The 27784-nt window shown below is 37.8% G+C and overlaps 5 protein-coding genes across 6 annotated transcripts; 2 read left to right on the top strand and 3 right to left on the bottom strand.

The window, feature by feature from the left end:
- The first annotated feature begins 9 nt into the window (after positions 1-9).
- LOC119728185 lies at positions 10-4131 on the top strand. Its single transcript, XM_038200310.1, has 4 exons — positions 10-255; positions 984-1171; positions 1360-1449; positions 1924-4131. Exons 1-4 carry the CDS (start codon positions 43-45, stop codon positions 2015-2017), a joined length of 585 nt encoding a protein of 194 aa, XP_038056238.1. The 5' UTR covers positions 10-42; the 3' UTR covers positions 2018-4131.
- LOC119728184 (pachytene checkpoint protein 2 homolog) lies at positions 4126-10951 on the bottom strand. Of its 2 annotated transcripts, none has more exons than XM_038200308.1 (13): positions 10833-10951; positions 9882-10033; positions 9471-9636; positions 8935-9058; positions 8596-8742; positions 7649-7721; positions 7393-7456; positions 6973-7059; positions 6688-6794; positions 6436-6589; positions 5781-5893; positions 5389-5458; positions 4126-5035 (listed from the first exon to the last, which is right to left on the bottom strand). In XM_038200308.1, exons 2-13 carry the CDS (start codon positions 10001-10003, stop codon positions 4943-4945), a joined length of 1320 nt encoding a protein of 439 aa, XP_038056236.1. In that variant the 5' UTR covers positions 10004-10033; positions 10833-10951; the 3' UTR covers positions 4126-4942. The 2 variants fall into 2 exon arrangements, with proteins under 2 accessions (XP_038056236.1, XP_038056237.1); XM_038200309.1 differs by having other exon boundaries at positions 10799-10924.
- A 2040-nt stretch (positions 10952-12991) lies between these two features.
- Positions 12992-17476, top strand: LOC119727161. The gene is made up of 7 exons (XM_038199026.1): positions 12992-13360; positions 14571-14643; positions 14921-15015; positions 15475-15567; positions 15913-15975; positions 16308-16415; positions 16814-17476. The coding sequence occupies exons 1-7, from the start codon at positions 13286-13288 to the stop codon at positions 16976-16978; spliced, it is 672 nt and encodes a 223-aa protein (XP_038054954.1). The 5' UTR covers positions 12992-13285; the 3' UTR covers positions 16979-17476.
- On the bottom strand, positions 17130-21321 carry LOC119727162. The gene is made up of 5 exons (XM_038199027.1): positions 21086-21321; positions 19903-19963; positions 19306-19499; positions 18777-18839; positions 17130-18229 (listed from the first exon to the last, which is right to left on the bottom strand). The coding sequence occupies exons 1-5, from the start codon at positions 21158-21160 to the stop codon at positions 18161-18163; spliced, it is 462 nt and encodes a 153-aa protein (XP_038054955.1). The 5' UTR covers positions 21161-21321; the 3' UTR covers positions 17130-18160.
- A 2089-nt stretch (positions 21322-23410) lies between these two features.
- On the bottom strand, positions 23411-27686 carry LOC119727262 (annexin A7-like). The gene is made up of 3 exons (XM_038199121.1): positions 27612-27686; positions 24116-24199; positions 23411-23668 (listed from the first exon to the last, which is right to left on the bottom strand). Exons 1-3 carry the CDS (start codon positions 27684-27686, stop codon positions 23411-23413), a joined length of 417 nt encoding a protein of 138 aa, XP_038055049.1.
- Positions 27687-27784: the final 98 nt, after the last annotated feature.

Raw genomic sequence — 27784 nt, 5'->3', positions numbered from 1 at the left:
GTGTGGCAAGTCTATGTCAATTGCTTAGCAAACGTAAACAACATGGCGACCGGGCTACTCGGCAGCGCGATGAGCGACGGGCTGCGATCTCGAGCGGCAAATCCCTCGGATGAAACCCCGCTTCTTGAAGAAGAGGAGCAGACTGCTTTCACGGATGACGAGGATGTCGGGGAAGATCCTAGCTTGCCATTCGGTGGCAAGGTCTACTTAGCAAGGAGGAAGAAACCGGACACTTGGTTCGTCGTCTTTTTAGAGGTCGGAAAAAAATTCTCGCTCACCGTACCTACGTAGGCCTACGACGGGGTATTCACTAGCGTACACTCTTCGTAGATCGATATTTTTTTTGAGTGCCTGATGACATGTAGGCTCAATGTGTAATGCCGTTACAGCGTTCATACGTCGTACATTTTTTCACTTCTCAGGTACTAAATCAAGTAGACATGAACGTTATTTCATAAGTTTAATCAAATGTTTTTATTTGGTTTAAATTTTTGATAAACACTGATCATGCTGATAATTATTACTCATACTGATAAAAATGTAATATTGTAAATTAAACGAACTTACACTGACTTAAGCCCGAAGCCTAACCTCAGTATCCGAGGCTGAATTAAAAATAAAATAGAAAAAAGAAAGAGCTGAACAGTTGTTTTCCTCATAAACATGATTGTCCTGAATTGTGGCTCAAGTTGCAAAATTACGTTTTCTTCTTGTTCAAATTCGGTCTAAAGACAAAACGGCAACAAAACACCACTCATATGCTCAATAAGTAAACTTATTTTTGGGATTTGTGTGTACACCTTATGTGCATCAGCATGCAACTTTGCTTGAAACCGATTTGGCTTGCTACTGAATAGAAATAAATGTTGAATTGAATTTAAAAAACTGCAATGCATTGTTATGACTAACTTGCATTTAGTTTGTTTTGAGTAAAACATTTGAAATCATATTTTGATTTAGTATTTTTGGTTTTTATTTGACAGATCCTGGCTGTATGCTTTGTGTTCTGCTTCATCTACTACTCCTACTACCACTTTGACAACCTGCATTTCCATGTGACCCATTTCTACGCCCAGTTTGGCACCCCTCATGCCATGCACATGACCGGCCAGCGCTACTTGTTTGGCAAAGGAGTAGATCGCAACATGGACCAGGCCATGCGATGGTTCAAGTAAGTTCATGTTCCATCTGAACATACAGGACTTAATTTCAAGAAAAATCCTAGTGGAAAATTTTCCTCTTGACAATTATTTGCCAAGTTAAAATTGGTCGGGAATCAGTCTCACCAATTACCTGTTTTACTATTAGTGCCTGTATTTCTTTATACACCAATCAGATTTGGCCTTGTTATTGTTGCAGGTATGCTGCTGATAAGGGGCATCCTCATGCTGCACACAACCTGGCTGTGGGTCATCTCCAGGGTTACAAGACAGCACTCAGTGACAGAGAGTAAGTGCAATTTGCATTAGCCCCTCCCTATCAACTTATTAGCCACTCCCCTTTCTTCACATTAGCCTATCGCTTCATCAATACAGTATTCACTCCTCTACCCAGTCGACTAATTAAACCATCCCCTTTTCCATCCCACCATTAAAGAGCAGACAAGTTGCTGAAAGATGCAAAAATGGGCTTGGCTATTTTTGCTCGGAAGTTTTTAGCATCTTTCACCGTTTCAGTGTATACATGATATCTCCGTGTTGTATCACTACTTATCTAAGCAAATTGCTTAGCTTGCTTACTTCTGCTTAATACTGGCGGTTACTCCCATGAAATGAACAATAGTTCCAACATCAAAATATGATGTGCTCATTATAAAAAATTACGCCTGGGTGGTCCCAATTAGTTAGATAAGAAACAGTGATGACAACAGCGGTATTGCAGTAAAGTCATTAGTATGATTACTTTTCACATTTTCTTTGACAGGGAGGCTCGTGGATTGTTGAGGTATGCCGCAGAGAATGGAGTGGATGAGGCTATCAATGCATTGAGCAAGATGTGCCCCAATGGTGAATGCTAAGATGCTGACATAACACTCAGTTGGAGATATGTCTACATCTTATAAGAGGGTCCTATAAAAGGAATGGCTACAAGATAATGCAAATGGATATATGAGGCATTCAGGCAAAATGAGACGAAACTGGGCACAGGCCATATTGAGAAAAATGCAAAAAACTAAATGGTGATTTTCTTTCTTTGCTTTTCAGATTTATTACTGATATTGATAGTCTTTGATATGCCTTCTACACATATTTTAAAGAAACACTTTTAAAATCGTGGAATAAAAGTGTTTGTAAGGAAGAACAAGAACATTAAGCATCTTTCATATTCACGACTACAAAACAGTCAAAAGTTTGAAGGCCTTTTACTCAGTATTTTTACTTTTTTGACATGTCGATAAATGCAAATTTAGATAGCCACGACTTGTCAACGGAATGTCCGATTAAAGTGCAACAAACAGCATTCTAAGGTGAATATTAATCTCTTTCCCCACAAACTCTCATTTTGACCTCTGCCCAGTTGTGTTTTATTTTGCCAGAACACCCCACATATAACAAAAGCTGATGCTGCATTTGCTATATGATGTACAAGGAAAAGAGGTTTAGAAGTAAAATCGGATTGGTTTCTTTTCAGTTGTGCCTTATGTAGAAAACAGAACAATAATAACTGTATGTATTTATCAGATAAAAGTATTTCTTTTCATTCAGAGTTTAATATATTTTAAAGTCTTTTGAGCCCAGGAGCAATACAAAATTTACTATACTTGTGCCTTGAATGTTATTTGGATACATTCCATATCTGTAACTGCAGCAGGGTTATACTGCAAATCTTTGTACTGTGCCTTTTGCAAACAAACCTAAAAATGTGACAAAACAGTGCAAATGTACTAAAGTAAACTGCAGTGGTCTTAGAGGTTCATGGAAATTGTGCAGGTTTTGTCATTTTGTTTTTAAAACCCAAACTTTCTTTCGATGTGCATTTAATAGGAAACATTTGTGCAATACTTTGTGTGAGGTATATGGTATTCAACTTTAGACTGAATTTTGTGCCATTGTATCGTATTTTATCTTTGAAAAAGTGAGTAGTGCAAGACTTTTTAACTGAATATGACAGAATTATTTGTACCTAAGCACTGTATTAGAGTGTGGTTTTTGTTGCTGCTATATTTATTTGTTTACGAATCCATGAAGTTGTTTAAAAATGTCTTTGTGCTTTTAAGTTTCAAGTAAGTGAACTGAGAATAGTATTTGAGGAGTACAGAACAAAAATGTATACATGTGAAGTAAAACGCTGCTATAATAATCAGAGCTATAACGAACATTCGGCTATAACAGACGTCCTCTCAGGCTCCTGAAATAGTATACATGTATTGTACTATAATGCACAATCACTTTAACGTACAACCATTATAACGAACAATTTTTATGGACCCCATTGTGTTTGTTACAATGACGTTCTACTATACACCACATAGGAGTTTGTACAGTATTATTTTTTGGGTTTTGGTGCAACTTCATTCAAAAGCACTCAAGTAAGAGTGAGGAAGCGCTGGTTTATAACACTTGCACGTAGATGATTCTTGCGACAATGGAAATTTTCTCCTGCAATATCTTGCCAAATTTTCAGTTGAAAGTGTTTAAAGTACAAAGCCATGTTATAAATATGTCAAAGTAAAAAAGGTAGAAATTCTTGTGTGTGATATTTGAACTTAGCCACCCACGCACCAAGTCTGACAAGATATCTAATGCTTTCACCAGCACTCTTCACTGGAGGCATCACACAAGAATGAACACGTGAACAGGATTATAATAAAGACTCCAGCATTACGCTAATTACTGTAAAAGGTTGTAGTATTTGTCTCTGACGAAGGGGTCATTGCCATCAAAATTTGGATGATTTGCCAGTACATGCCCAGTGGACATCGAATAAATTGTAACTGAAGGTTTACGGATAATAGCAAGCCAAACATGGAGGATTATTATGCGTGCCTTGCATAGCCCCATCACATTTACATGTCGGAAATTAGTGGATTGATGCAATAACGTTTCATTGACTATTGTTTATCATTTTACACATGAACAAATCAAAATGCACATAACTTCAATAAATGAACAGAACTAGACTGAGTTTAAATCGTGTCTTTGTTTTGGCTTTATTTAAAACATTGCAACAAAGTTTCTGCTGCACAGTTTTACTAACAAAATTAATCCATGAGTTTATTTACAAGATGACTACATACAATATTCCTTAAAGTCCTTTAATAAGTTAAATATGATGAAGAGAAAACCTGGTTAACCAAATATTTTATTGTCAAGCAGTAAAAAGTTGACCCTCCTGTTTCTTCAGTTCACTGTTTGGCCTTCTTGCTTTTCCCATGCTGAGCATTCGGATCTAAGGATCAGTACATAAATACCAATTCCTATTGGTCGAGAGCCAGTCACATGGGTGGTTTTAAACAGCTGCTAAACCCCCGCTGCATTCTGCGCCACATCGCGCAGTACGTGCGAATTTCTTTGCGCGATTTTTTTTAGCACTACGCTCGTGAGTTACATACCGCAGACATGTAAAATAGGGGTGTTTCACAAAACATAGGGTAAAACTGTTGAACAAAATCATTGGAAAATTTGTGAATTTTGAACTCGTTCTGAGTTTTTGACCTCAAGGTATTTATGAATGGGAATAAATATGTACTTGGCAGGTATTAAACAAGTAGTTTAAAACTGGCTCCAGGCCCCTAGCCAAGCACATATTTATTCGCTGCTTATCACTGATAACACCTTGAAAAAACGACTAAATGTTTTCCCTAGTTTCAGGATATCAAACACAGACATCTTTTGTTCGGATTGTAGTGATCCCTCGCAAGTAGTTGGACTCCATAGGGACACAAGGGGGCGAGTACACCAAAGAGGAAGGATGACACAGTAGCTGGGAAAGGAATGAACCTTTACGTATCTTTCAGCTGCTGCCGTTCTTTGAACTGCTTGTCCACGGCATCTGAGAGGGCATTGAGATAGTCCTCCAGAGATACCGGGTTAGCCTGAAAAGAAAAGGAAATATGCATTCAAACTTACTACGTTCAAATGAACACACTTGGGTAAAATGTGAAACGATGACGATTGAAGGATGCAATTCTTCAGTGTTCAACATCTAATGGAAATTGTGTGTGTTTCTTTTGAGGAAATGTCTGACACTAGGTTTTCCCCTTGAAGTAAAATCAGTTAAAGGCAAAACCTTGTCTGAATTCCCAAGTGATCTACCAAACAGCCTGCTGTCATTTGTACTTTTTCAATATTTGGCATCAAGCTAGTCTTTGCAAACATTCTTTCAAGATAGCACACACAATACAAACAGAAATCCACACAGCACAAATTGGTAATGACTTCAATGTACCTTTACGTAGAGAGCGTGAGCAAGGAATGGCAGCTTCCTCAGTGTTCGTCCACTCAGCCCTTCACTCTTACTGCAAAAGGCGGGGGGGGGGGGGGGGGGGGGAAGAACATTTTCACTTTAAAAAAATCCGAATTCATTATTTCATTGTGACTTTGATCAATTACAATGGATTAAAGGTAGAGTAGATCATTTGCAGCTATCCAAAAAGTAACTGACACAATTTTTGTTGAAAAGCATACTTGGTTTAAAGATAGTAATGGCAATAAACTCCCTGTGAAACTATTCTCTCTGGCATGCTGTCATTTTGAAGAAATCCAAAGATGTGTCAAATTTCCCTTAGTAGTTGATTTGTAATTCGGCGATGCTGGGTTGTGTTTATATTTGGAACTTACCAGGCAATTTCCTTGAGTTTCAGACTGAGTTTAGTGGCATCGTTCTCTATAAACCTCATGACCTCCAGGGCCCTTAGGTCAAGAAGCTGCTGGGCGGGGCTGATGATACGGGCCTACAAATAATGAAAGGCAACTTATAAAGGCTGCGTCAACATATTTTTTTTGTAAACAGAAAATCCTTTCCAGCTAGGAAGCATTCCGCAAGGAGGGGGAGGAACTGATTTAGTGAACACTGTTTATATGCATGGACATTTGTAAGCAAGGGCATTTATACTCCATGAGTTTCTGAAGGTCAAAATGCTTGGGGAGCAAAATTCAGGATTCTCAAGAAATGCGGGAGCAATTACCCCTTACCACTCTGCACACCACTTCTACTGTCTATGGATTAACTACAGCCAGAAACAGAAACCCAAACACACACAGAATCCAAGTTGATCATTGACTTGCTTGAACCGATTGGTCAACTGGTGTCACGGAATCCCATGGAATCAGCTGGGGACTAAACAAAAAGCCAAACCAGTATTACATATGTTGGCCTGGGTAGGAATTGAACCCAGGTTACGGAAGCAGATGGTGGGAAAAATACCACTACGCCAACTGGACTGACCTAATACCATGCTGTGCAAGGTGCTGTTAGGAAAAGAAAAGGACTTACCCGCATGAGCTCATTGATGCAGGAGTGGTAGATCTTGAAGCAGGCCGACGCCGATGGCGGGCCGATGTACTGCTTGATGTCCGCTCGGTCAACAAAGGCCAAATCAATTGCTTCCGTCACGTTGGATGTGGTCAGGATCAGGACATTAGGATGTCTGAAAGGGAAATACGTTAAATACGTACATATTAGGTAAATACGTAATCTATAAAATAAGACATTGTTGGATTTTCATCAGTCTCTGGATCATCTTACCGTTTGATCTGATCAATCTGTGTCAGTAGGGCGTTGACTACACGGATTGCGTCAGAGGGCTCCGTGCCGTTCAGTGAACTCTTTCTGGCTGCTGTCAGGCTTTCAACCTAAAAACAAAGAAAAGAATTATTTTAATTGGGGCAGATCAGGCAGTTAGGAATAATCCAGTATACTGTATTACAGATGCTGAAATTACAGTCAGACGTTAGACATTTTGACCAAGTACATTTGCCTCGTAAATATTCATAAGGTGTAATAAATGATCTTATATGGAAGCATACTGACCTCATCAATGAGCACACAGACCAAGGCATCCGTGTCATCAATCAACTCCTGAATCTTCTGGAACATCTTCATGACTAACTTGCCGCTCTGTGAGGTCCAAAAAGGATAACATGAGTGTACAGCTTAAAGTCTACAAGACCAAGGACTGCACATGAGATATATTTTAGTGAGCACCTTATAAAAGGATGGAAAGACTGAATGACTCCAACCTCAACTCTTAAATAAATTGGTTTTAAGCAAGAAGTTGAATTGTTCTTTATTTTTTTCCTGCAAGTTTAACCAAACCAGGCAAATTGGAATCAGCTAGCAGTAGCTTGTAAAGAGTAAAGAAACACATGACAAAATGCACAAACTCCACACCTAGGCAACAAAGATAAATATTGAAAACAAAATATCCATGTGTCTCCTTAACAATCTTACCTCTGAGAACCATTTGGAGAAGAGACTGTGGCTGTTGATCTCAATCAACTGGCCATAGGTGTACCTGTGAAAGGAGATAACAATAGTGTATGCCATAGAAGGAATTAAGTTGCTGGTACATAGATCTTCTACGATCTTTTCTGACCATTAAATTGTAAATCGAATAAACCAAAATTGTGATCTTCAGTGATAAACTATTGTCATTAATTGAAATTTTTACGACATCTTGCTGAGGTTCACTTCAACAGTTCCTCACCTATCTGATAGTCGAATGCAGAGTTTCTGTGCTAAGGCCTTGCATAATGAGGTCTTGCCTGTACCAGGTGGACCTGTGAAAAAAGGGAAAATAAAGCAGAGAATTCTGCGGTTAGCAGAGTCAAGATATTGAGCCCTGGTTTTGGTGTATTTGGATGATTTCAGGACTGTATATGTGGGCCTTGAGGCCCAAATTTGATGAAGTCCAAAAAGTGCCACAGGATTTGATATAAAATTAAAGAACATGAGTTGAATTCAGATCCTTACAAGTCCATCACAATTCCTTCAGTCCCAAGTCAAGTCACAAACTATTCAAATGAACAATGACAAAGGTGTTCCTTTGTCATCGTTCATCGTGTGTTACTTGTGAAATTTTGACCTGACTATTTGAATTGTGATTGACTTGTGATTGACTTGATATGGAATATGATTGACTTGTGATTGACTTGTGATTGACTTGTGATTGGACTTGTGATTGACTTGTGATTGGACTTGTGATGGACTTGTGATGGACTTGTTATTGACTTGTGATTGACTTGTGATTGACTTGTGATTGACTTGAGATTGACTTGAGCTTGACTTGTGATTGACTTGTGATTGACTAGTGATTGACTTGTGATTGACTTGTGATTGACTTGTGATTGACTTGTGATTGACTTGAGATTGACTTGTGATGGACTTGTGATGGACTTGTGATTGACTTGTGTTGGGACTAGTATTAACTTCTGATGGGCTTGTGATTGATTTGTGATTTGACTTGTGACTGACTCGTAAATGATTAGGATGGAGTTATGAAGGAATTGTGATAAACTTATGACAGGCTTCTGAATGACTTGTGATTGACTTCCGATTGATTTCTAATGGACTTGATATAAGTCTGCAAAGGAGATAGGTATCATTTGATTGCAGAGATTCAGAGACAGAAGAAAGCAAATGGGTCTTTCTTACCATGCAACAGAACCACCCTGTTCCATGATATGATGTTGGGATCCACCTTGCAGTCAGAGAACAGCAGCGTTGTGGTGGCATAGTGCAGCAGGTGGGATTTGATGTGAGTGTCAAAGACGAGACTGTCCCAGATTCCCTCAAAGTCCGCTGAGAAGAAATAGGATGAAAAGATGAGGATACAAAACAACAAACCTCTTTAATGTGGAAAACTTGGTGACTCCGAAATGGACTCGACCTCAACACTGTGAACAAGTACATTCACAAAGTGTTTGGTAAAATGTCACCTGTATTAAGCAAGAGATGTGATTGGCTGACCTAGGAATTTACATGATTACCCACCTGCTGGAAGCAGCCAATGGGAGGCAGCTGCCATCTCCTCGCCTTCCAATTCCTCCATCCCTGGCTCCTCATTGGACAGTTGGAAAACATGCAGATGCAGCTCTGACTGACACAGATCAATGGCCTACCAATATTAAGAAAAAAAAAGTTGGAAAGTCCAGAAACATTTTTGGTGAAGCATTAGAACATCATGCTAGTTCTAAAGTGGAAAAACTATAGTTATATGATTTCAGTGTCGTAAGATCAGATAATGGCAGTCAGGTTGGTGTAGCAGTACTTTCCTCGCCTTCCACCGCTGTGACCCAGGTTTGATTCCTGCCTGGGTCAACATGTGGATTGGGTTTTCAGTCCCTACCTGATTCCTTAGCTTTTCCTCAGAATACTCTTTTGGGGTTTTCCTCCCACCTCTTAAACTGTCATTTCTTCACATTGTGAGACCGGTGGATTCCACTGAATGGGCTACCCAGTTAAATGAAGAAATAAATAAAAAATAAATTCAATAATTTACTATAAATTAGCAGCGAGGTTGGACTTACCTGTTTACCAGAGCCATCCAACTCTGTGTCGCATATTGCAATCCACTTGACGTGCTCCTTCAGATACGGATCGTCAAACTCCGTCAGGTTCATGTCCCCATACGACACCCGCTGTCTGTGAAGCAACTTGGTGACATGATCCTTGATAGATTCCCTGTGCACTGTGCTGTAGATGAAACGTAAAAATTCCCCTCAATATGTTGTTTTTTATGTGACTTCCAGCAAAGTTTTAGCTATATATGCAAGTTTACAATGTCTTTAAAAGCGTTAGTAAATGCTAGTTTGCTAGGGGCATCAACGACACCCTCCCAAATAAATGGTTCCCAAAATCCTAACTGTGAAATATCAGTGGTGCTGGTCTGAGTGGTTGATCAATTTTATGTTATAGGTTTTCAAGTTGCATTTTTTTACCTGCAGGGATTTTGACAGACTTCCACATGAACTGACTTGGCTGGCGTAACTGGCAAGGCGTCTTCCAGATCGGTTACTCTGTACATATCTTTCAGCTTGTGCAGGACAACGTGGCAGTTCATAGAGATGATCACTGCTATTTACTTCACCAACTTGAATTTGAAATAAAATGCAAGGAAATTTCTTACATTAGTCAATTGAGGGATGATCATTAAATTACTTTAAGTCTCACACAGCACTTCCGGAAAGATCACTTTAATAGAGCAAAAAACATGTCTGATTGAAAATGAACAGAACAGAAAGCAAAGTTGACATTTGATAGGCGCATGATCATGATGATGATTGACAATGATCGAGTCGTAACATTCATCGTGTTCATGATCATGAAGTAAATAATATTCGCAGTGGCTATCGTTACGGCAGCCGTAACGCATTTCCCATTTTCTATCGTTACGGTAGTACTGCAACTTTTATAAAAACATGAGAAGAAAATATAAAATTAGAAGGAAAAAAGTGAATTTGAAAGTTATGAAATTCGGACTTTATTTCCCCTTTTAAAAAAATCCTCCAAAGCCTCAGGTTAGAAAAGGAAAAAACTTCGAGTGCAAAACTGAGATGCGAACCCGCAACCTTGCGGTGCAAAATCCTACCCTCTATCGACTGAGCTGTCGCACTGCTCGCTAAAACGTGGGGAAACAAATATTTATACACCTGCGTGCGTATCAAAAAGTATCGTAGAGGGCGCTAAACAACGGCTGCCGTAACGATAGCCACTTCGAATAATACTAATATTTATAGGCCTTAAACATTTCTTCATGAGTTCATCGTCATTTTCTTTAAAAAGTTGCTCATGACTTCCAATAATTTAAAACGAGACACAATTAACAAAGCTGTAGAAGGATAATGCAGACCTTCACCGACAGGAAACGTGAAGTTTATCACATTACTTACGCAAATAGAAGTTTTGTACTGGATTTGTAACGACAAATTTGTGATCGTATTTCGCGCCGCACCGCCGTGTGTGTTGACAAGCGCCCCCAAGAGTTAAGAGATATTCTTTTAAAATTGACGGTAACTAAAGGGATCTCGTTTGAAGCATTAAAAAAAAAAGACGCCGATGACAATTATTGTCACACATTCCTTCCTCCGTGGTCAAACCCCGTATTGTAGTTTTGTTTTCTTCAAATGCTGAAAATTTACCGATTAATGAAAATACAAGTTTTATTTCATCGTAAAATGTATATCATTAAAACCTCCTATGTACCGTCTCAAAGAAATCATTGCCTGCATGCTGTACTGGTCACCGTCTATGTCATCTTAGAAAACGTATCCATACCTGTCAAAAAGTAAGTCTCCATAATTAATTATTTTAACAATATGATGAACAAAAAGAGTCATAGAAACTATAGGCGAGTTTTAGTAATACAATTTTATCTGCTTGTAATCACTTTGCAATGTTTAATTGTACAATTTTCGTGATGTCTCCTTGGAAGGCGGCAGGATATGTGAACTTTCTACTTGAGTAAATAGGCCCTCCATTATTTTTGGCGGAACTTTCAACGTTGACGTCGACGTTACTCGTTGTACATGTAGGCCTACAGGTTGGAAAAAATCCTACTTTTCCAGATTGTTTTGGCCGTTACGCAGGCAGGAAAGATGATTATGGGGATTGTTGACCGCAAAGCATCAGATAACTCGTTTGAGTAAGTTCAAATTCAAAGAGTATTTTAGCAGGTATATGTTTTTGTAACGTTATTATGTGGTTAAGTGTGAGCAGACGATAAGTTGTAAACTTATATTTTGTGTATCGTCAGGCCCCCTAAAGCTACGCGGTCCTTTTTCTACGCATTTACCTTCAATTGTGTGTGAAAACGCGCGCGCGTATGCAAGCGTTACCTGCGTAGATAATGGAGGGTCGAGGATATGCATGCAGTCCTAGCCTAAGTTGGACGACGTCTTCATTGCATTACGACTGACGTCCAGGGTATAAATTGTACCACCTTAAGTTAGGCTATAGCGAAAAAAATTATAACACATGTACACAACGGAGTCCAACCTGGGCTAGCATGCACCCGTACCCCTGTAAAGCGACGCTACACTTTAACAACTGCCCGGACTGATTCTGACCATGGCCTTTTTACTAGCGTTAAAAGCAACGCAAACCGAGAATGCAAGGCCTATTTCTGAATTTGGCTGTAACTTGTATTGCAGCGACTATAACGTAATTAACAGATAATATATTCAGACGCCTATTTCCGACACAATTGTTTATAGAAAAAAATAAGACAAAACAGTGCTCATGAATGTAGGCCCTAATGTGGAGTCACATTTTCGGACCTGTCCTTCACTTCAGGGTTGGGGTTGGATCCACATTTGTTACATGCTTTCAACATCACTGTTTCAACTGAGTATATTCTATCATCTAGGCCCTATTTGATTTTTTAAAATATTTTTTGTGTGTGTTAATCATGCCACATGCGTATTGCATTGCTTCTCAATTAGGCAAGCCCATTTAATGATTTTTTTGTAACAGTGGTGTAAAATAAAACAATTTAGACCAAACCATTAGTCCGTTTAAAATAAAACTTCTCACGGTCCCTTTTCAAATTTGTTCTCTACTGCCAAAAATCTTCTGTTTTTTTAAAGTGATGTGGGGGCCTACAGTACCTTCATTATTTCTTATGTGTAATTTTTGCCAGTATATTTTGAAACACTGACGCAAACAAAATGTTGCACATGTAAGCACATGTATTTTTTAAAAGATAATAAAGAAACTGTCCAATTATTTACGTGTGAAAGTGAGCAATATCTGTGGATGTACCTGGCCTTCTTTTATGAAGTTGATTGTCGTCAGTAAGTGAGACACTCCTGAAACTCGTGTTCGGTGACCTGTGAAATCTTATGTGAAATGTCTTCTCTACTGCCAGATATCTTTTTTAAAGTGATGTACAAGACCTACATGACTATGTGGGGTTTTTTTTCTGCTAGCGCAATTTGAAACACTGACACAAAAAAAATGTGCCCATGTTTGTAGGCCTACATGCATTCCAAGATTTTTTTTAATCCTGTCCAAATAATAGACTATGTATGAAAGTTAACAATATCTGTGATTAAACGTGGCCTTTTTTATGCAGTTGATTGTCGTCAGTATTTGAGCTACTCCTGACAGTCGTGTTCGGTGACCCGTGATCGCTCGTCTTATTTATAGAAGCTTTATGAATATGATTAAAAATTTCATACACCATCAGAACGGAGAGGGCCTCTTTATCGAGAGATGGCCTGTGGAACTAGAATAAGGACAAGCATGATTAAAATCCGCTGAATGTCTCGGCGATATTAATAAAATCGAACCAGTAAATCTGGAAAAATATCGGAGCTAACGCAGAACCACTGTGACTGTAGTGATGATGGCTATCATGACTCGATGCTGTTGCTTCAGCACAAGGAAAGGTGCAATTGCGGCTGGGATATTTTCTTTGGTAAGTCAATTGTAGACATTCTCGGAGGGGTTTGGGGCTTAAAACGTAGTGTAATACTAACTTACTCAAACATGTTTTAAGGTTAAATAGTTTCATACTAAAAACATGTAGGGCCTAAATAAACAAACATTGTTCGGATAATTCCGCTATAGGCCTACAGCGTTATATAATCTTTAAAAAATAAGTATAGACCCATAATTAAAAAGAAATGTACAGCCAAAGAAATATGCAGTTAAATTGTGTGTATTTTATTTTTGAGAAAAAAGGAAATGCACATTTTATTTAGGTTCTTTCCCTCAATCAAAACAGACGAAGGGGAAAAACACCTTATGTTAATTTACACTATGATGCTTGTGGTGTGTTTTTATGAATTTTAAATGCATGTGGCAGTGATACATAATGAGGGCAGGTAGATTTGTAATATACATTTGTTTTATCTTCAATTTTATTTAGATGAAATCAACAACATAAAAACAATACAAAGATTACTGATTCAGAAGCAAACAGTTAATTTCATCTGGGATTGCTCACAAAAGCCAATTGTGACACTTTTTAAATATTTAATGTTTATCTTATGTGGATATACATTTTATGCCTCAATTGTATCACTTGTTGCTTATGACATGAGCAATGTGCAAGATAGAAAGAAAAAAATAATGCAAAGAAACGATAGTATTTTGTTTAGTACCGATAGTTGGTCATACATATTATGCAAATCTTTTGATTGGTATTTTCCAGTGCATAGATTATACACTCTTTAGTACGTTCGACTTGAAGGATCGATTTGATCACATCGTATACGGTGTACGGAGGTCTATGAGCATTTGCCAGTGAATGAAGATGAGGTCAATTACCTAGGCAACGCGGCAGCCATTTCGCCGCCTTTCATTTTGTCCATCAGCCGTTAATATCCTACTCCTTGCGATATTATCATGCACAGTTGGTTTGAATACGCAGTCCGCATGGGGACCCACAGGGTGGCTTTTCACAGTGGCTGTGACATTGCAAAATACACCGGTGATTGCACTCTACAGATACAACCACAAAGAAACTGAAAGTGAAAATTACAATTTCCCAAATGGATAACGTTTGAATAAGAGTCTGTGCTTTTATGCAACCCCCCACTTCTGTTTGATGCTTATTTATAAGCAACGTGTTCTATAAATCAACGATTCATTTTTTTTTTATCAGACATTATTTTTCTCCACAGATATATTGTGCAATTTTGGGTGGTTGCAGTGTTTGGAGCTATGTCTGCATATCAGTTTACATTTTCTTATACAGTGAGTGATTTGTTTTAACATAAATCCCTCTCATTTATTGCACCATGACATTGGATAATTGGGCAATAAAAAAATTAATACTTTCATAATTATATTTTTTAAACATAAACAAATCATAAATATTCATGCGTCGTCTATGTTGAAAAAATATCCTATCCAAATTAAGATATATGGGGAGAATGATGACTCTTTCCTTCAGTCACGCCAGAAATTTTGAAGAAAGAAATCTATGAAATATACGTTCTCACATGTCAACAATAATTGTTCCCTTTTCCAGATATGGGCTTCATCTTGTACTTCTACTACGTACTGTTTGCATGTTATGTCATATTATCCATCGCATCAGTCTGGTTACTTGTCGGAATTTCTAAGGTAATTGCTTTATGCTCAAAGAAAATAAATTTGAAATCATCCATGACTTAAAAAATATCCACAGAATGATGACAGGTTATTTGTAAAACGACACACAAAATATGATTTTATTTATTAAAAAAAAATAAACTTGCGATAACTGCCTTCCCCTCCCCCCCAAAAAAAAATCATTACAAAATAAGACTTGTTTCAAAATTATTTCAGAATTTTTGCCATTAGTCTGAGATAAAGTCGGCGACTATGACGATGCTTGATTAGGAATAAAGACTGTGATTGGTTCATGTTACAATAGGATGATGATTAATTACCATTGACATCTCATTCAAGTAATTTCAGTTTATAACACTAGAAAGCAATTGAATAATTGTAATCCATCAAGACCTCACAATTCCTCTTTAAAATGCACTGAACGTGTTTACATCGACAATTAGCTGGCATCTTTAATTTCTTTTTTTACAGGATTTACCAATAACGCTCAAGCTGTACATCATATTTCTAATGACAATGATGTTGTCAGAGGTCATATTCTGGGTCGTTGCCTTGGCAACACTGGTAAGCATTTACGACGAATAGAGCGTAGCAAAGTCAAAGTCTTTACTTTAAAAATTTCACGACAATTTGTTTTCCTCCCAAAGATATGCCTTTTCTGGTAAGGATGTTTCAACTTCTGTTCAATCTTGTCAGATTTGTAATATAACAGAACAAGCTAAACAGACTCAGTGAAGCAAAATGTTTCAGACATTTCAAAATGTTCGAGTAATGTTTTCCAAAAGATCAGATTGCTTTCTTGCCTATCAACGGCAGCAATTTTGTCTCACACTTCTGCTGATTAAGTTCTGACATTTTTTTTCATTTTATTAAAAATGCTGACTTGATATCTCTCCCGAATTTCCACAGGGTTTTGCGGAAGCTTGTGTCATCCTTTCATTTGTAATCTACCTGACCTGTCTCCCTTTCCACGTGAGTGTAAGCTAGAATTGCCTCAAAAGCCTTTCCTTAAAGAATCAATTTCTCACTGAACAAACTTTGGTTTCTTTCCTTCTTTTTGTCGTTTAAAGTTTGAAGCAACTAATATATTTTAACAAAATAATGATTTAAAAAAAAATGACAATAGGTGAAAATCGCACAATCCTTGCTTTTAAGTGGCTTACAAATTGTGTAAGCTACTGGGAAATTACATAATGACTGTGATTAAAAAAAAACCAAAAGAGCTTATTATTTAGACAAAAAACATGAAAACAAGAGCAATATATAGCGTTAAAATTTATTAGAAATCTTGTTTATACTCGTAGATTGTCAACGTGTTATGTGTCATCTCTCAATACCAAGGGATGATACAACGGGCAGGCGTACAGGCAATCAACACTACTGGTCCTGCCACACAAATTCAAGAATTGAAGGTATTTCCTGGAGGGCGTCCTCATACCTTTTGCTTAGAATTTCAAAGTTCAGCTTGATAGTCCTAAAATTATTAACAACAGACAAATCAATAGATGCGTAAGAATGACTGCAATTTTGATCTCTTGATTTGATTACAAAGGCAGCTTACAAATTCGTATTATGAAATATAATATTTTACACAAAAAATATCGACATTAATAATGAGTGGGCGTAAGGATTTTGCAGAACATCTTAAGCTAAAAATACCCATTTCCCATCTCTGATCTTATGCTTGCTATCAACTAAATAAAAAGTCTAACTGTGTAAAAAATACGTATCATCATGGGGTAATCAACGAAGGCACGTAAAGTGTGATTTTTTTCTGATATTAATAAATTGTTCTCATTTGTTTCAGCAGCCACATTACCCCAACACCACGACCACCACTATCCACGGCTTAGTGCCTACCTCCCAGCCCGCACCCAGCGTCATCGTGCTGAAGTGTCACCAGCCGGACCGGAACCACGACTCAACACACCATCCCATCCACGGAAAGGGCTTCCGTCAACAAGGATATGTCTGATAATACCATTCACTATTAAAAATTAAATCACTCTAACAATAAATATGTTGAACTATAGAGACAAAACTACGTTTGTATGTGGCTACAATTTGCTAATTATTTAATATAAAACACCCTCATCCAAGTGATTAAAAATGAATTACGCAGCATATGAAATCATTCTCAATATTTTAATACTCAATAGGCACACAGAAACCACACTGTCTTGATATTTTCTTTTTACGTTTTTTGGAAACTGGAGAAAAAGAAGTCAGCGTATTTCTGATTGTAGAATTTTCTCACAGTTATTAGCCCTCAGCCTGTGGTCAGTCATTTGTGTCAAAGTTCTGGTCTTTCATAGGTGTTTAAAATTAGTTTGAGTGCATTTACTTAAATTTGTGTAAGAATGAGCATTTCAGCTCGTAGTGCATAAAATAAAATATGAAAACATTTATTGCGAATATAATTGCACCAACCCATTGGATCTTAATTGTGTGAAAATAAATTAGCTTAGGCCTACCTATTTTTGTTACAATGTGTGTTGGTTTTGTCGTTTAAAAAATAGGGTTCGAGTGTGTGCGAACAAACATCCATGGGCCCGGGCATCATGGTAACTTGTACAAACTAATATTTTGTTCCATCGTTCTTAAATTAATATACGCATTAATCTTGCAGATACTGAATTAAAGTACACTTTTCGAGTGAGCAAGAGATCACGAAAACTTCAATTCCAAACTTGAGTAAGCGTGCTTTGAAAAATCACCACGTCAATCACGACATTCACCTGTTATAGTCTTGGATCACATCGGCACGCGATCTAAATGTATGCTCTCGAATAAAAGTATACGAAATAAAGTCATCATTAATTTCTGATTACCTCCTTTAAATTAAGCACATTACACTGTAGACACTTTCAGGCCTTCCACATGGCTAAAGATTTCAGCATTTCAGTCATTGTGATTACAGATTATTCAAGAAAAAAATGCTCATCTATCTAGCTCTCACCAACAATCCAAAAAAGAAGGGTCTACTCACTTGAATTATGGGTACTATTATACAAGAAACTATGGCGTCATTCGACACTGACAAGAAGAAAACAGGCAGTAGGGGGTTATTCTATATTAGAGGTATAGGCCTACCTAAGGTAAACTTATCAGAGGAAGAAGTAAGCATGCAACTTCTTTTCCACCTCCTGATGACATTTCAGATGCTCATTCCCCGACCAGCTTTGAGCTCCTGGTACTGAGAGACCACACACAGCAAACACATTATCTGTTAAAAAAAGAAGAAACAAATTGACGTTATTTGTTAGTATTTACTGTACAAGCATTACATTCACTGTGTGGATGTCTGAACAAAAGATGTCCAAATAAGCCAGGTAGCAGCGACGTCGTGTGGACTTGCCCACGTCCACAATGTTGCCCCCTGTCTGGAAAACAGGTTTAAAGGCATTTTTGGGTTAGGTTTATCCGAGGCAAAATGAAGAGAAACACTCAAGGGAATCATAGATCAAAAATGGGTTGAAAGAGTTTTCACAGTGTGAGTAAAATGATGTTTTTTTCACGTTTTTTTTCTCAACTACACGAAAACAAAGGAATGTCCACACTATATAGTATGTAACGTAAACATGTCTGTGTTTATGAAAGTTTGGAATTTCTGTTACACTATAGACATGCCTTTAACAAGCTACAATCAAATAATTTTTTTTTTATATAATGTGACTTATTACGTTACCACTGCTTTTGATTTTTTTGTTAATCTACTGTCCGAAACATTCGATATATAGATATTGTAAAAGTCAAAATCTTTGTGAACTTACATTCACAGCGATGATTGCCATCACCACCAGTACAAACAAGAGAGTGAGCCAATAGAAGAATCTCTGAAAGAAATAAGAAGTTGAATACTATCTTCATTTATCATGCACTGCATTCAATATACATGTAAAAGTCTTCTCTCGATAATAAAATACAACACCTCGTTACCTGTAAAGATTGTGTCGGATCACACGGACGCTCTAAAAAAAAACATCCGGGTCTGCAGGTTGACCCGGAAAAGTGGCATTTTTGACCCGGAAAAGGTTACGCCAAATAATACCCGGATTCCAGGTCAATGTGACTTACTTTGGTCAAGGTGAAAATAAAACTCGAAAAAATCTAAGATTTTCTAATAATATACTTGTAGGCCATATATAAATTATGTATATATTTTTGGTTTTATTTTTTCATTTTACCAATTAAGTCTCGTCTGACTTCCAATGGTCTTGTTTTTTTTTTTTGGGGGGGTGTTATAAATTTAAGCTGGGTCATGATTTATGTTCCTGAAGTATGAGTACTTCAGGGACTCACCACAAGCTCAACGATGTATATGATCAGCATTGCGCACTGTAGCAGAATAATCAGCGTCTTGACAATGACGAACGGTATCAGCATCCCCTTCAGATCTTGATACACACCGATCATCATGAATATGGACGTAATGAAGGCCAGTCCCCAAAAGATCATACCAATTATGGACGTCACGAAATAAGTCGAAGCATCGTCTGAAAAGAACACAGAACAAAAGTCGTTTCGTAAAGTCGTAAGGCTTTATATAAAGTTCTGCAATTGAATAACAGGGAAAACTAGTATTCAAGGGTCCACTGTACTACCATTACTAATATAGTAGGCCAGTTTTGGGATTACCCTGGATTGGACATTTTGGGAGACATCCCCCATAGACCTGTGCTTATGATTTTTATTTCCTGCATGGGGTCGCCCTCAGAATTTTAAAACAGAACATCCTTTCAACCCTTATTATGCATTATTCAATTACTTTGCGCCCAGCTCTTCGGAGCAAATATTTTGTTTCAGTTGAAGTCATATAGGGGTGTGGCCCAGGGAATTTAGGGTGCTATAAGGCTTTGATCCATCACACCCCCCCTCAGATGTCAATTAAACACTTACTTGCGTTTGCGGTTTGAACAATGAGGACGGCAAAGTACACAAAGCCCACCAGAGCATAGACCTTCAAAATAAAAAAAAAAAACAGTTGTCGTATTACGATAGGGCAAATTAATTGCCCAAATTCTAAAAAACATAAATGGATACCAGCTTTCCCGAAACGGCTAGTATCATGGCTACGGTACACTATTCGTTTCATTAACAAGCTTAGAGATCATTCAACTCCTTTCTCCATGTCAACTTTTAATGGGTTCCTTGAAAAATACTTTCTAAACATAAAACATGGAACAGTCGCTGGATACCCCAAAGGCACACATACTTTCGCTTAGGCTCTTTCAGCGCCGCGTGAACTGCATGACGATCTGGTTAAAAATAATCATACCGTATAACATTTGAAGGGGCCTATATTATAAAAATACACTTAATTTTTCTCGCTACAATTTGATAATCGCAACCAATATTAACTTATGCGTTAAGTAAAGTCCGTACCAGTATCCCTATACGTGTACCATAAACCTCCAGAACTTTATTCCTCAAGGATTGAATTAATCTGACTTACATGTAGCAAGCAAGCAGGGATTGTGTACTACATTTACAATAATGCATTATCGGAAAATCATGGAATTTAAGTCAGGAAATACAGAAAACGCTTGTAATGTTTTGTCCCTTCTGCAATGACTTAGGAAAGTTAACAAAGGAAGTATAATTGCAACAAAATTTAATTTCATTGTTGGTATAGAGGTGAAGTTTTATAATATTGAGAATAAAATCATTTACACGTATTGAAGATCAGGGACATACAGGGTTCTACACTTTGTGAGCAATTTTTGCCGAGCTAAAATAACATAAAGTCATTGGTATACTATCTCCCATGCCTTCGGTATCTACATCGGAGGAGTGGTTAACAAAAACCATCAGATACCATCACAGTTCGCATTTCTTGCAGTGTGCTGCAATCCAAACACCAAGAGCATTGAAAACGCGCTAAAGACTGATATTGTAAAACAATTATTCCATGGCACACGTAGCAGATTTATATCGTAAATCTCTTGTGAGATGAAATCGATATCGGGCTCGCAAATCTGTAAAAGAAATTACTATGACATACATTACTGAATTGATGATAACTTTTTTACTGTACAGACTCCAATCCGTGCATGTTCACAAAATATTCGACAAGACTTACCAACGTGTAAACTCCACTCGCATAGGAGCCGGTGCGAACGTTGTCAAAGCAGCAACACCTCGTTATTATTGCCATATTATTGCCCCAGTCCTTTCCCCAGCGACCGTTAAAATGTAGAATTTTTAGTTATAAATTCCACAAAAGCGGCAGTACAAAATTGAAGACGCGTATAGGCCTATTACGGCATCGCACTGCATACGGGATGGCAGTACTGTTCACAGTCGGCGCACCGCGGACGAGCCATACTTGGAAGTGATCACAGGCCTGGCCGGTTAATATGTCCTAACCTTCGGCCTTTCCCCGTTGGCACTCATAAGATGGAATGCTATACCAATCTAAGCCGCGTCACATCTGCCACGATTTCTTCGGAAAGTCCAAATTCATTGGCCGGACCCGTCAACCGGTTTTTCTTAAAATGTTGTAAGATTTTGAGTATTTTACATAATACTTTCACATAATATCAACTGATAGCTAAAATTAGTAAAACAATCCAAAGTAGAGTATGACTTGTTACAGTACAAATGACACAAGTTTTAAGATTTTCCCTATGCGAAATCGATTTGACTGATCTAAAATTCCTATACAGACCCTGCTAATCAAAACAATAATTCATGTCACGCACAGATTAATTGTTTCCTTATATTTTTCTTCAGGTAACTGATCTTGTAATACATCTAGGGACCTAGATATTTTCTGGAGACCTTGGATTTCACTCGCAGGCATCCTAATGAGTCAGATCAGTTTGAACTTGAATCATTCCTCGGGTCTAGTCTGCGCGCCTGCTGTGCGTAGAGAGTTATTTTCATCGTAGAATCTGACGTCCTGACATTAATTTGCTCATATAGTTCGCGCAGTAATCTACGGCTATTTCCAGTGGTATACTCTAAACGTCGCAAGATATAGTTTATGCTTTTGTTTTAGCGGAAGCGAAGTCGGTATGTAATATCTGCGACGAAATTGTACAGGTTTTGTGACGAACTGTCAATTTTTCATTAGTTTTTTTTTTCAAATTGTGTGTGCGATGTACCGTATATAGGTTGTAAATGAAATTTATTTGCATTCACTATAGTCGTCAGATAAGGAATTGTGTTCAATGAACAGATAATTAGACGAAGTGTTAGAGAATATGCTTTGAATGAATTAACGACTACCGGTACTATTTGTCATATACAACGTATACCGTTCTATTCCAATAAGAGCATAATGGATATGAATAAGAACGGAGCCAAAGGCGTTAGGGAAGTAAATCTGTCGGTTGATCGGAAGTCCGTTTCCAGTACCGGTAGTTTGTATGCCGAGCTGTTACTAATTTTTTTGTAGGTCGGTTGAAACAGGACGGGGTAAATTTGAGTTTCGGGTCTGTTTAAATCTCACTTTTTCTATCTGTGTTGAACATGAAGACAATTCTTTTTTTACAATTCCAAAGAAGATCACTTCTCTATTTTCAGACAAAGCACTGAAAAACACAATGTCATATATATATAAACTTGGTACCAATCCTTACATTTGTGAGGACTCAACACGATTAGCCTTTCAAAGGCTGTTTATTATCATCAAATTTAGTGAAAATAAAAGCTTGAAACTACTTCAATCTCGTCCAGTTGTTGCCCTAATTTAAATAGCTGTGTTTATGGATGCCGTGGTTAAAGACCCAAATTCCATCCACAAACAAACTCAATTAATGTTATTATTAAAAATACAGAATTGACGCATTTACAAAGCAATGAGGTAATCATTTTTGATACAAAACCAACAATAGAGGTGAAGGCTACCAAAGTTAAAACTCACCTTTTGAAAATCGAGAAATTGTTTGCAGAGAGCAAACGACGGTGCCTCTAATGCCTGTAAAAACTGGAAGCCTAGATCCAATTAATAAAAGCATAATTAATTGCAACACACAGGCTAACATTCAAACTCAATATAGCTTACTTGAATTTTCAATTGAAAAGGGTGTCATAACATACGGACGCTACTAGATTTCATGCGTGAAATCTGTAAATTCCAAATTGGCATTTGTCTTTTTGACCTAGAAAAGTTTCATTTTTCTCCTGGAAAAGGACTGGGCATATATTCAGATTCTGGCTCAATCCGACCCAGGAGTATTTAGAGTGAAGTTGGACATTATACAACCCAATTCCATATGGGCCAAAACTAAGCTTAGCCGCCTTCGTGCTTAAGCCAAAAGAAACAAAAAACAACTGGTTAAATTTGTGAGCTAATAATCAAAGCAATTTGTTTTGTCTGTGCTTAGCAAAAATTCCATTAATAGTTATGGCAGCTCGATGAAATCGGCCCCTGCTGCATGAGAGCCGTGTGTGTAGTTCTTTAGGGCGCCGCTTTCTCAGAGTAAGCTGGTGGGTTTTCTAGCACTGGTCTAGGTGTGTAACCCTGTTGGGCTGGGTACCCCTGTTGGGCTGGGTACCCCTGCTGGGGTTGGTACCCCTGCGGGGGTGGGTAACTTTGCTGAGGAGGGTAGTTCGACTGGGGTGGGTAGCCTGGTTGAGGGTAGCCCCGTGTTGATGGCGAGACGATGACAGCACCCCCAAAGCCAGGGGCAGTGGAAGTAATAATGTTGATATGGCTCTGCAAAAAAAAGAGTAAAACCCAACATTTGATTGTAACAAAAATAAAAAATAAAAAATAAAGAAATAGTTGGCATTATCATTCCACCCAGCCACTGGTATGAAATTCCTTTAATTGTACTTTTTAAACTTCAAAACTAAAATTTCTATAAGCGTAGGCAATTTATAAATTTGTTTTACTAACGTTTGGCAAGACGTTGAGCCACAATGCGTATTTTTCCCTTTGTAAGGGTGAAGGAACAGTTAAAGAGGTGGAGATGAGGAACTGCCAATTTAACACATTTTGAATTTGGAGATGATCATGTTTGTCAAAACAATTTCCTAAACTTCCAGATGTCTAACTTCAACGGTCGAATTGCCTTAGCACCCCCCCCCCCGCAAGCCATCATTGGTTTCATTCGCAGTCAATCTAGAAGTCTTAATTGCTATGTCAAAGTGTTGTTTTTACCCTTGCAGCCATCACGTCCTCAATACGGCCACGCCCATCCCTCAGCTCCTGGTACTGAGACACCACACACAGGAAGCAAAGACCCTATGCCACACGAAAGAAAATCTAATTATTTCGACGAAAACGAAACTCGTTGACGCTTAGCAATAGCCTACTTCACTTTTGCCTGAAATGTTCCTATTTTTTCAATTTCCACTGAAGGCCTATACTGCAATGAGTGCAATCAATCAAAGTGAACTGTCGGTCATTCTTTGGCATAGCTTAAGTCATCCATTATGATGACCCGTTATATTGTTATTGTTTTCTTCTCCATAGGTCTTTGCAAAAGTACAAGTTAGTCTGCCGCTCAAGTCTGCCGGATCTGTGTGGACTAAGGTAAGGGCCGCCATTTTGATTTATTTTACGAGAAAGGGGCACTTGAAGACAGCCAGCTATCGTATTTCAATTACCTGAATTAATTGCTTGAACTATATATGTACTTACATCCATAAACGTGAATAACGCCGTAAAACCGATACCTATTCCGTATACCCAAGCGGCTACGTAGTAGTATTGCTATTTTGGAAGAGAACCACACAAACGCCATGTGTTAGACAAGATACATTCTGGAACTGATCTCCCAATGAGTATGATGTCTAAACTTATACAGGGTGACCCCACAAAAATGCAACCCTGAAACATTTGCCTTTAAAAAAAAATTGATCTGGGCATTTTATACTTTGGATATCAGATTAAAGCTGAGAGCTTTTTCTTTAAAATACTGAACAAAAAATCGTGAATACAGCACATTTGGTTGCTGAGAAAAAGCCAATTATGTAACAGAAGTGATTTTTTTTCATCTTTCCCAATCAACTACGGTGAAACATTATACTGTAAGCCCATTGTACAATTGCCTTTCATTTGTGCAATTTCTTTAATATTTTGACATATTCATGATACTGAAAAGGTTCAAAAAAGGGGACTAAAAAGGATAAGATGCCTGTTCAGGGGAAAATACGGTATTCCATCAAATTTAGTTGTACTCTATTATGCACTATATTAGTTGTTTGTAAGGATTAAGACACAATGCGCTACATGCATTTTATACACAAATAGGTACAGTGTAAATCCTTTAACTGTGGTAATGCCATTGGAATGGACCAAAAAGGAATTGTGTTACATAATTGGCGTTTTCTCTGCTGTTTTTATAATTTGTTTAGTATTTGAAAGAAAAAAATATCAGCTTTAATCTGATATCCAATACATAAAAATTCACAGATCAGGTTTTTGAAAAAAGGCAAATGTTGCATTTTTGGGGGGTCACCCTGTATATAAACAGTGACGCGTTGTTGTAATAAACAGTGATGTTTGTACTTTAGGTGGTTTTTTGGCTATGTGTTCATGTTTGACAATGTGCACAACCTTGTCCATAAAATGAGTTAAAGTTGGCCATACTGTCAGGTATGCATTTTTTAAGCAAGAGCTTATAAAGATACATAATCGGGCAAAACGTTTTCCATTAATTAAAGATGGTGAATTTGTCGACACACAAGAGAAAATAAAAGTTATAAGAAGGAAAACTCGAAACTAACGTAGCATACTTTATGTGAAATTAGTACGTACTTGGGCTAAGGTATAGATGGATAATATTAGGTATGCGCATTGCAGGAGTATCATAGCGGGCATCACAATCATATACGGCAGGAGATATCCACGCGAATCCTGTTGAGACACCCCAAGAAATACATAATTATATAATATTTATAATAATTATTATCATCATCAACATCGCTACAGGACAGGGTGGCAATCCTATATAACCAGAATATTTTGTAATGTGGCAATAGGTGTCTAAACATTAACCTGTCCTATACGGTTAATGGATTTCAGACATTTTTTTTCCATCGTTTTGTGTCTAGGCTGACAAAAAATTGTGCAGTTCCAAAAGAAACCTTGTAAACTATTCTGGCTGTTAGTGTTACTTTTTAGGTGTAGTATCTGGATCTGGGCCAAAAGGGCTACTCGCATCACATCAGGTGAACACACAAAATGTTGGCTATTAGTAAAATTTCAAAGTCAGCATGGCCGTAAGGGTAACTCACATGAAGCTCACCTTTGAAACACCCACAAGAAGCACAATGGAAGTGAGGAAAATCAGGCCCAGCAAAGCAATCTCAATGCAGACCGTAACGTAACTATCTGCAGACAAACCTTAGGTACAGAAAATCAAATTAAAACAGGAGTCATTGAATGTTGGGTTGCGGACGGTGAGATTATTACTTATACGCATTCACCCTATATTCATAAAATTAACGAGTTGGCTTATTGAAAAAGGTATTGCTATAAAGCTATATTTTCAGTTATTTAAATTGATTGAAATGCATGCCAGTACATTGGATGGTATTCAACTTCTGAAGTTATTTCCTGCTTAAACTAAACTTACATAACATCCATAATTTGTGGAGAAACTTGAAATCCAACACATCGCATAGAAATATGTTTTCAATGAAATTTAACTATACTTCTGATGGAAGCTATTTAACCAAGCTCATTAAAAAAATGTAATAATTGATAAAGAGAAAAGGCATGCTTTTCCGCCATTCCGTCAGGTTTATACATTCGGAGTTCGCAATTGGTAAACCCGAATTGATGCTCATATTGCCAGATCTCCCATCCTCCAAATCCCACGGCTGTCAAGGCATAGATCTTTAAAAAGAAAAAAGTTCATAGCTTGATGTACAACCAAGTTCAACTTTTGTAAGCTTGCTTGCAGTCTATATAGTATTTGCTTTGGGGTATTGGCTACGCTAGTGTGTCCTTATAAATGGTATTCAGAGCACTCGTTATTGCAGTGGATTCGTGCGAGACAGTAATTACACTTAAACCTTAAAGACAGATGAAACTTATCATAATCCGTTTGAATACATTCGCCAATCGCCTATAAACGTGGAATAAAATAGAAACATATTTGCACCTTGCGTGAGGTGGCGACGTCCTGATTTATAACTTGACATTACTAAGTCGACTTTCTGAGAAAAGGCCTTTTTAAACAATTTATCGAGACTGGTCTTCAACTTCCATGCATAGAGGCAGACACCCTACATGCAAGATGTCGACATCCTGCGGGATCTGAATGACGTTTCCGACAACGTCATTGTGCTTTACTTTTTGTCATGCGCGCTGTCAAGTAACGGCACTTGTGTCATCTCGACATATCACCATGAGAAAATCAGGGGCTACATACAGAATTCCCCGTAGAGATATGACCATTTCAAATCATTGCCGGGAAATTTTAAGGCAAGGGACTGTTTATAAGCATAAACATACATGTACATATTGTAGTGGTACTGTGGGTCTTCGTCATTTATGTGTTGAGATTCACCAAGTGCGTCGGTGTTTGCTAGGTTCACTTATGACGCCCTTGTGCCATGTTGTCACATGTCACGAGGTACAAAATTGTTACTTTGAGAATTCTGGTCTCCATGGCCGACTTTTTATGGCAAGGTTTTCTACTCACAATCGAGTATATTCCAGCCACAGTAGACCCACTCCTGACGTTGTCGGAACAGCAGCATTTCTGCATAATCGCCATGATGATGTTTTGAACTTCCTCATACGTCAAAAAGCCTTTAGGAAAAATACTGCGCGAAGTCCGTTCTTTCGCACATTTAATATTCAGTATTTACACAC

Source organism: Patiria miniata, unplaced genomic scaffold, assembly GCF_015706575.1.
Source record: "Patiria miniata isolate m_02_andy unplaced genomic scaffold, ASM1570657v1 HiC_scaffold_20, whole genome shotgun sequence".
NCBI lineage: Eukaryota > Metazoa > Echinodermata > Asteroidea > Valvatida > Asterinidae > Patiria > Patiria miniata.
This window is presented reverse-complemented; position numbering and strand designations above follow the sequence as displayed.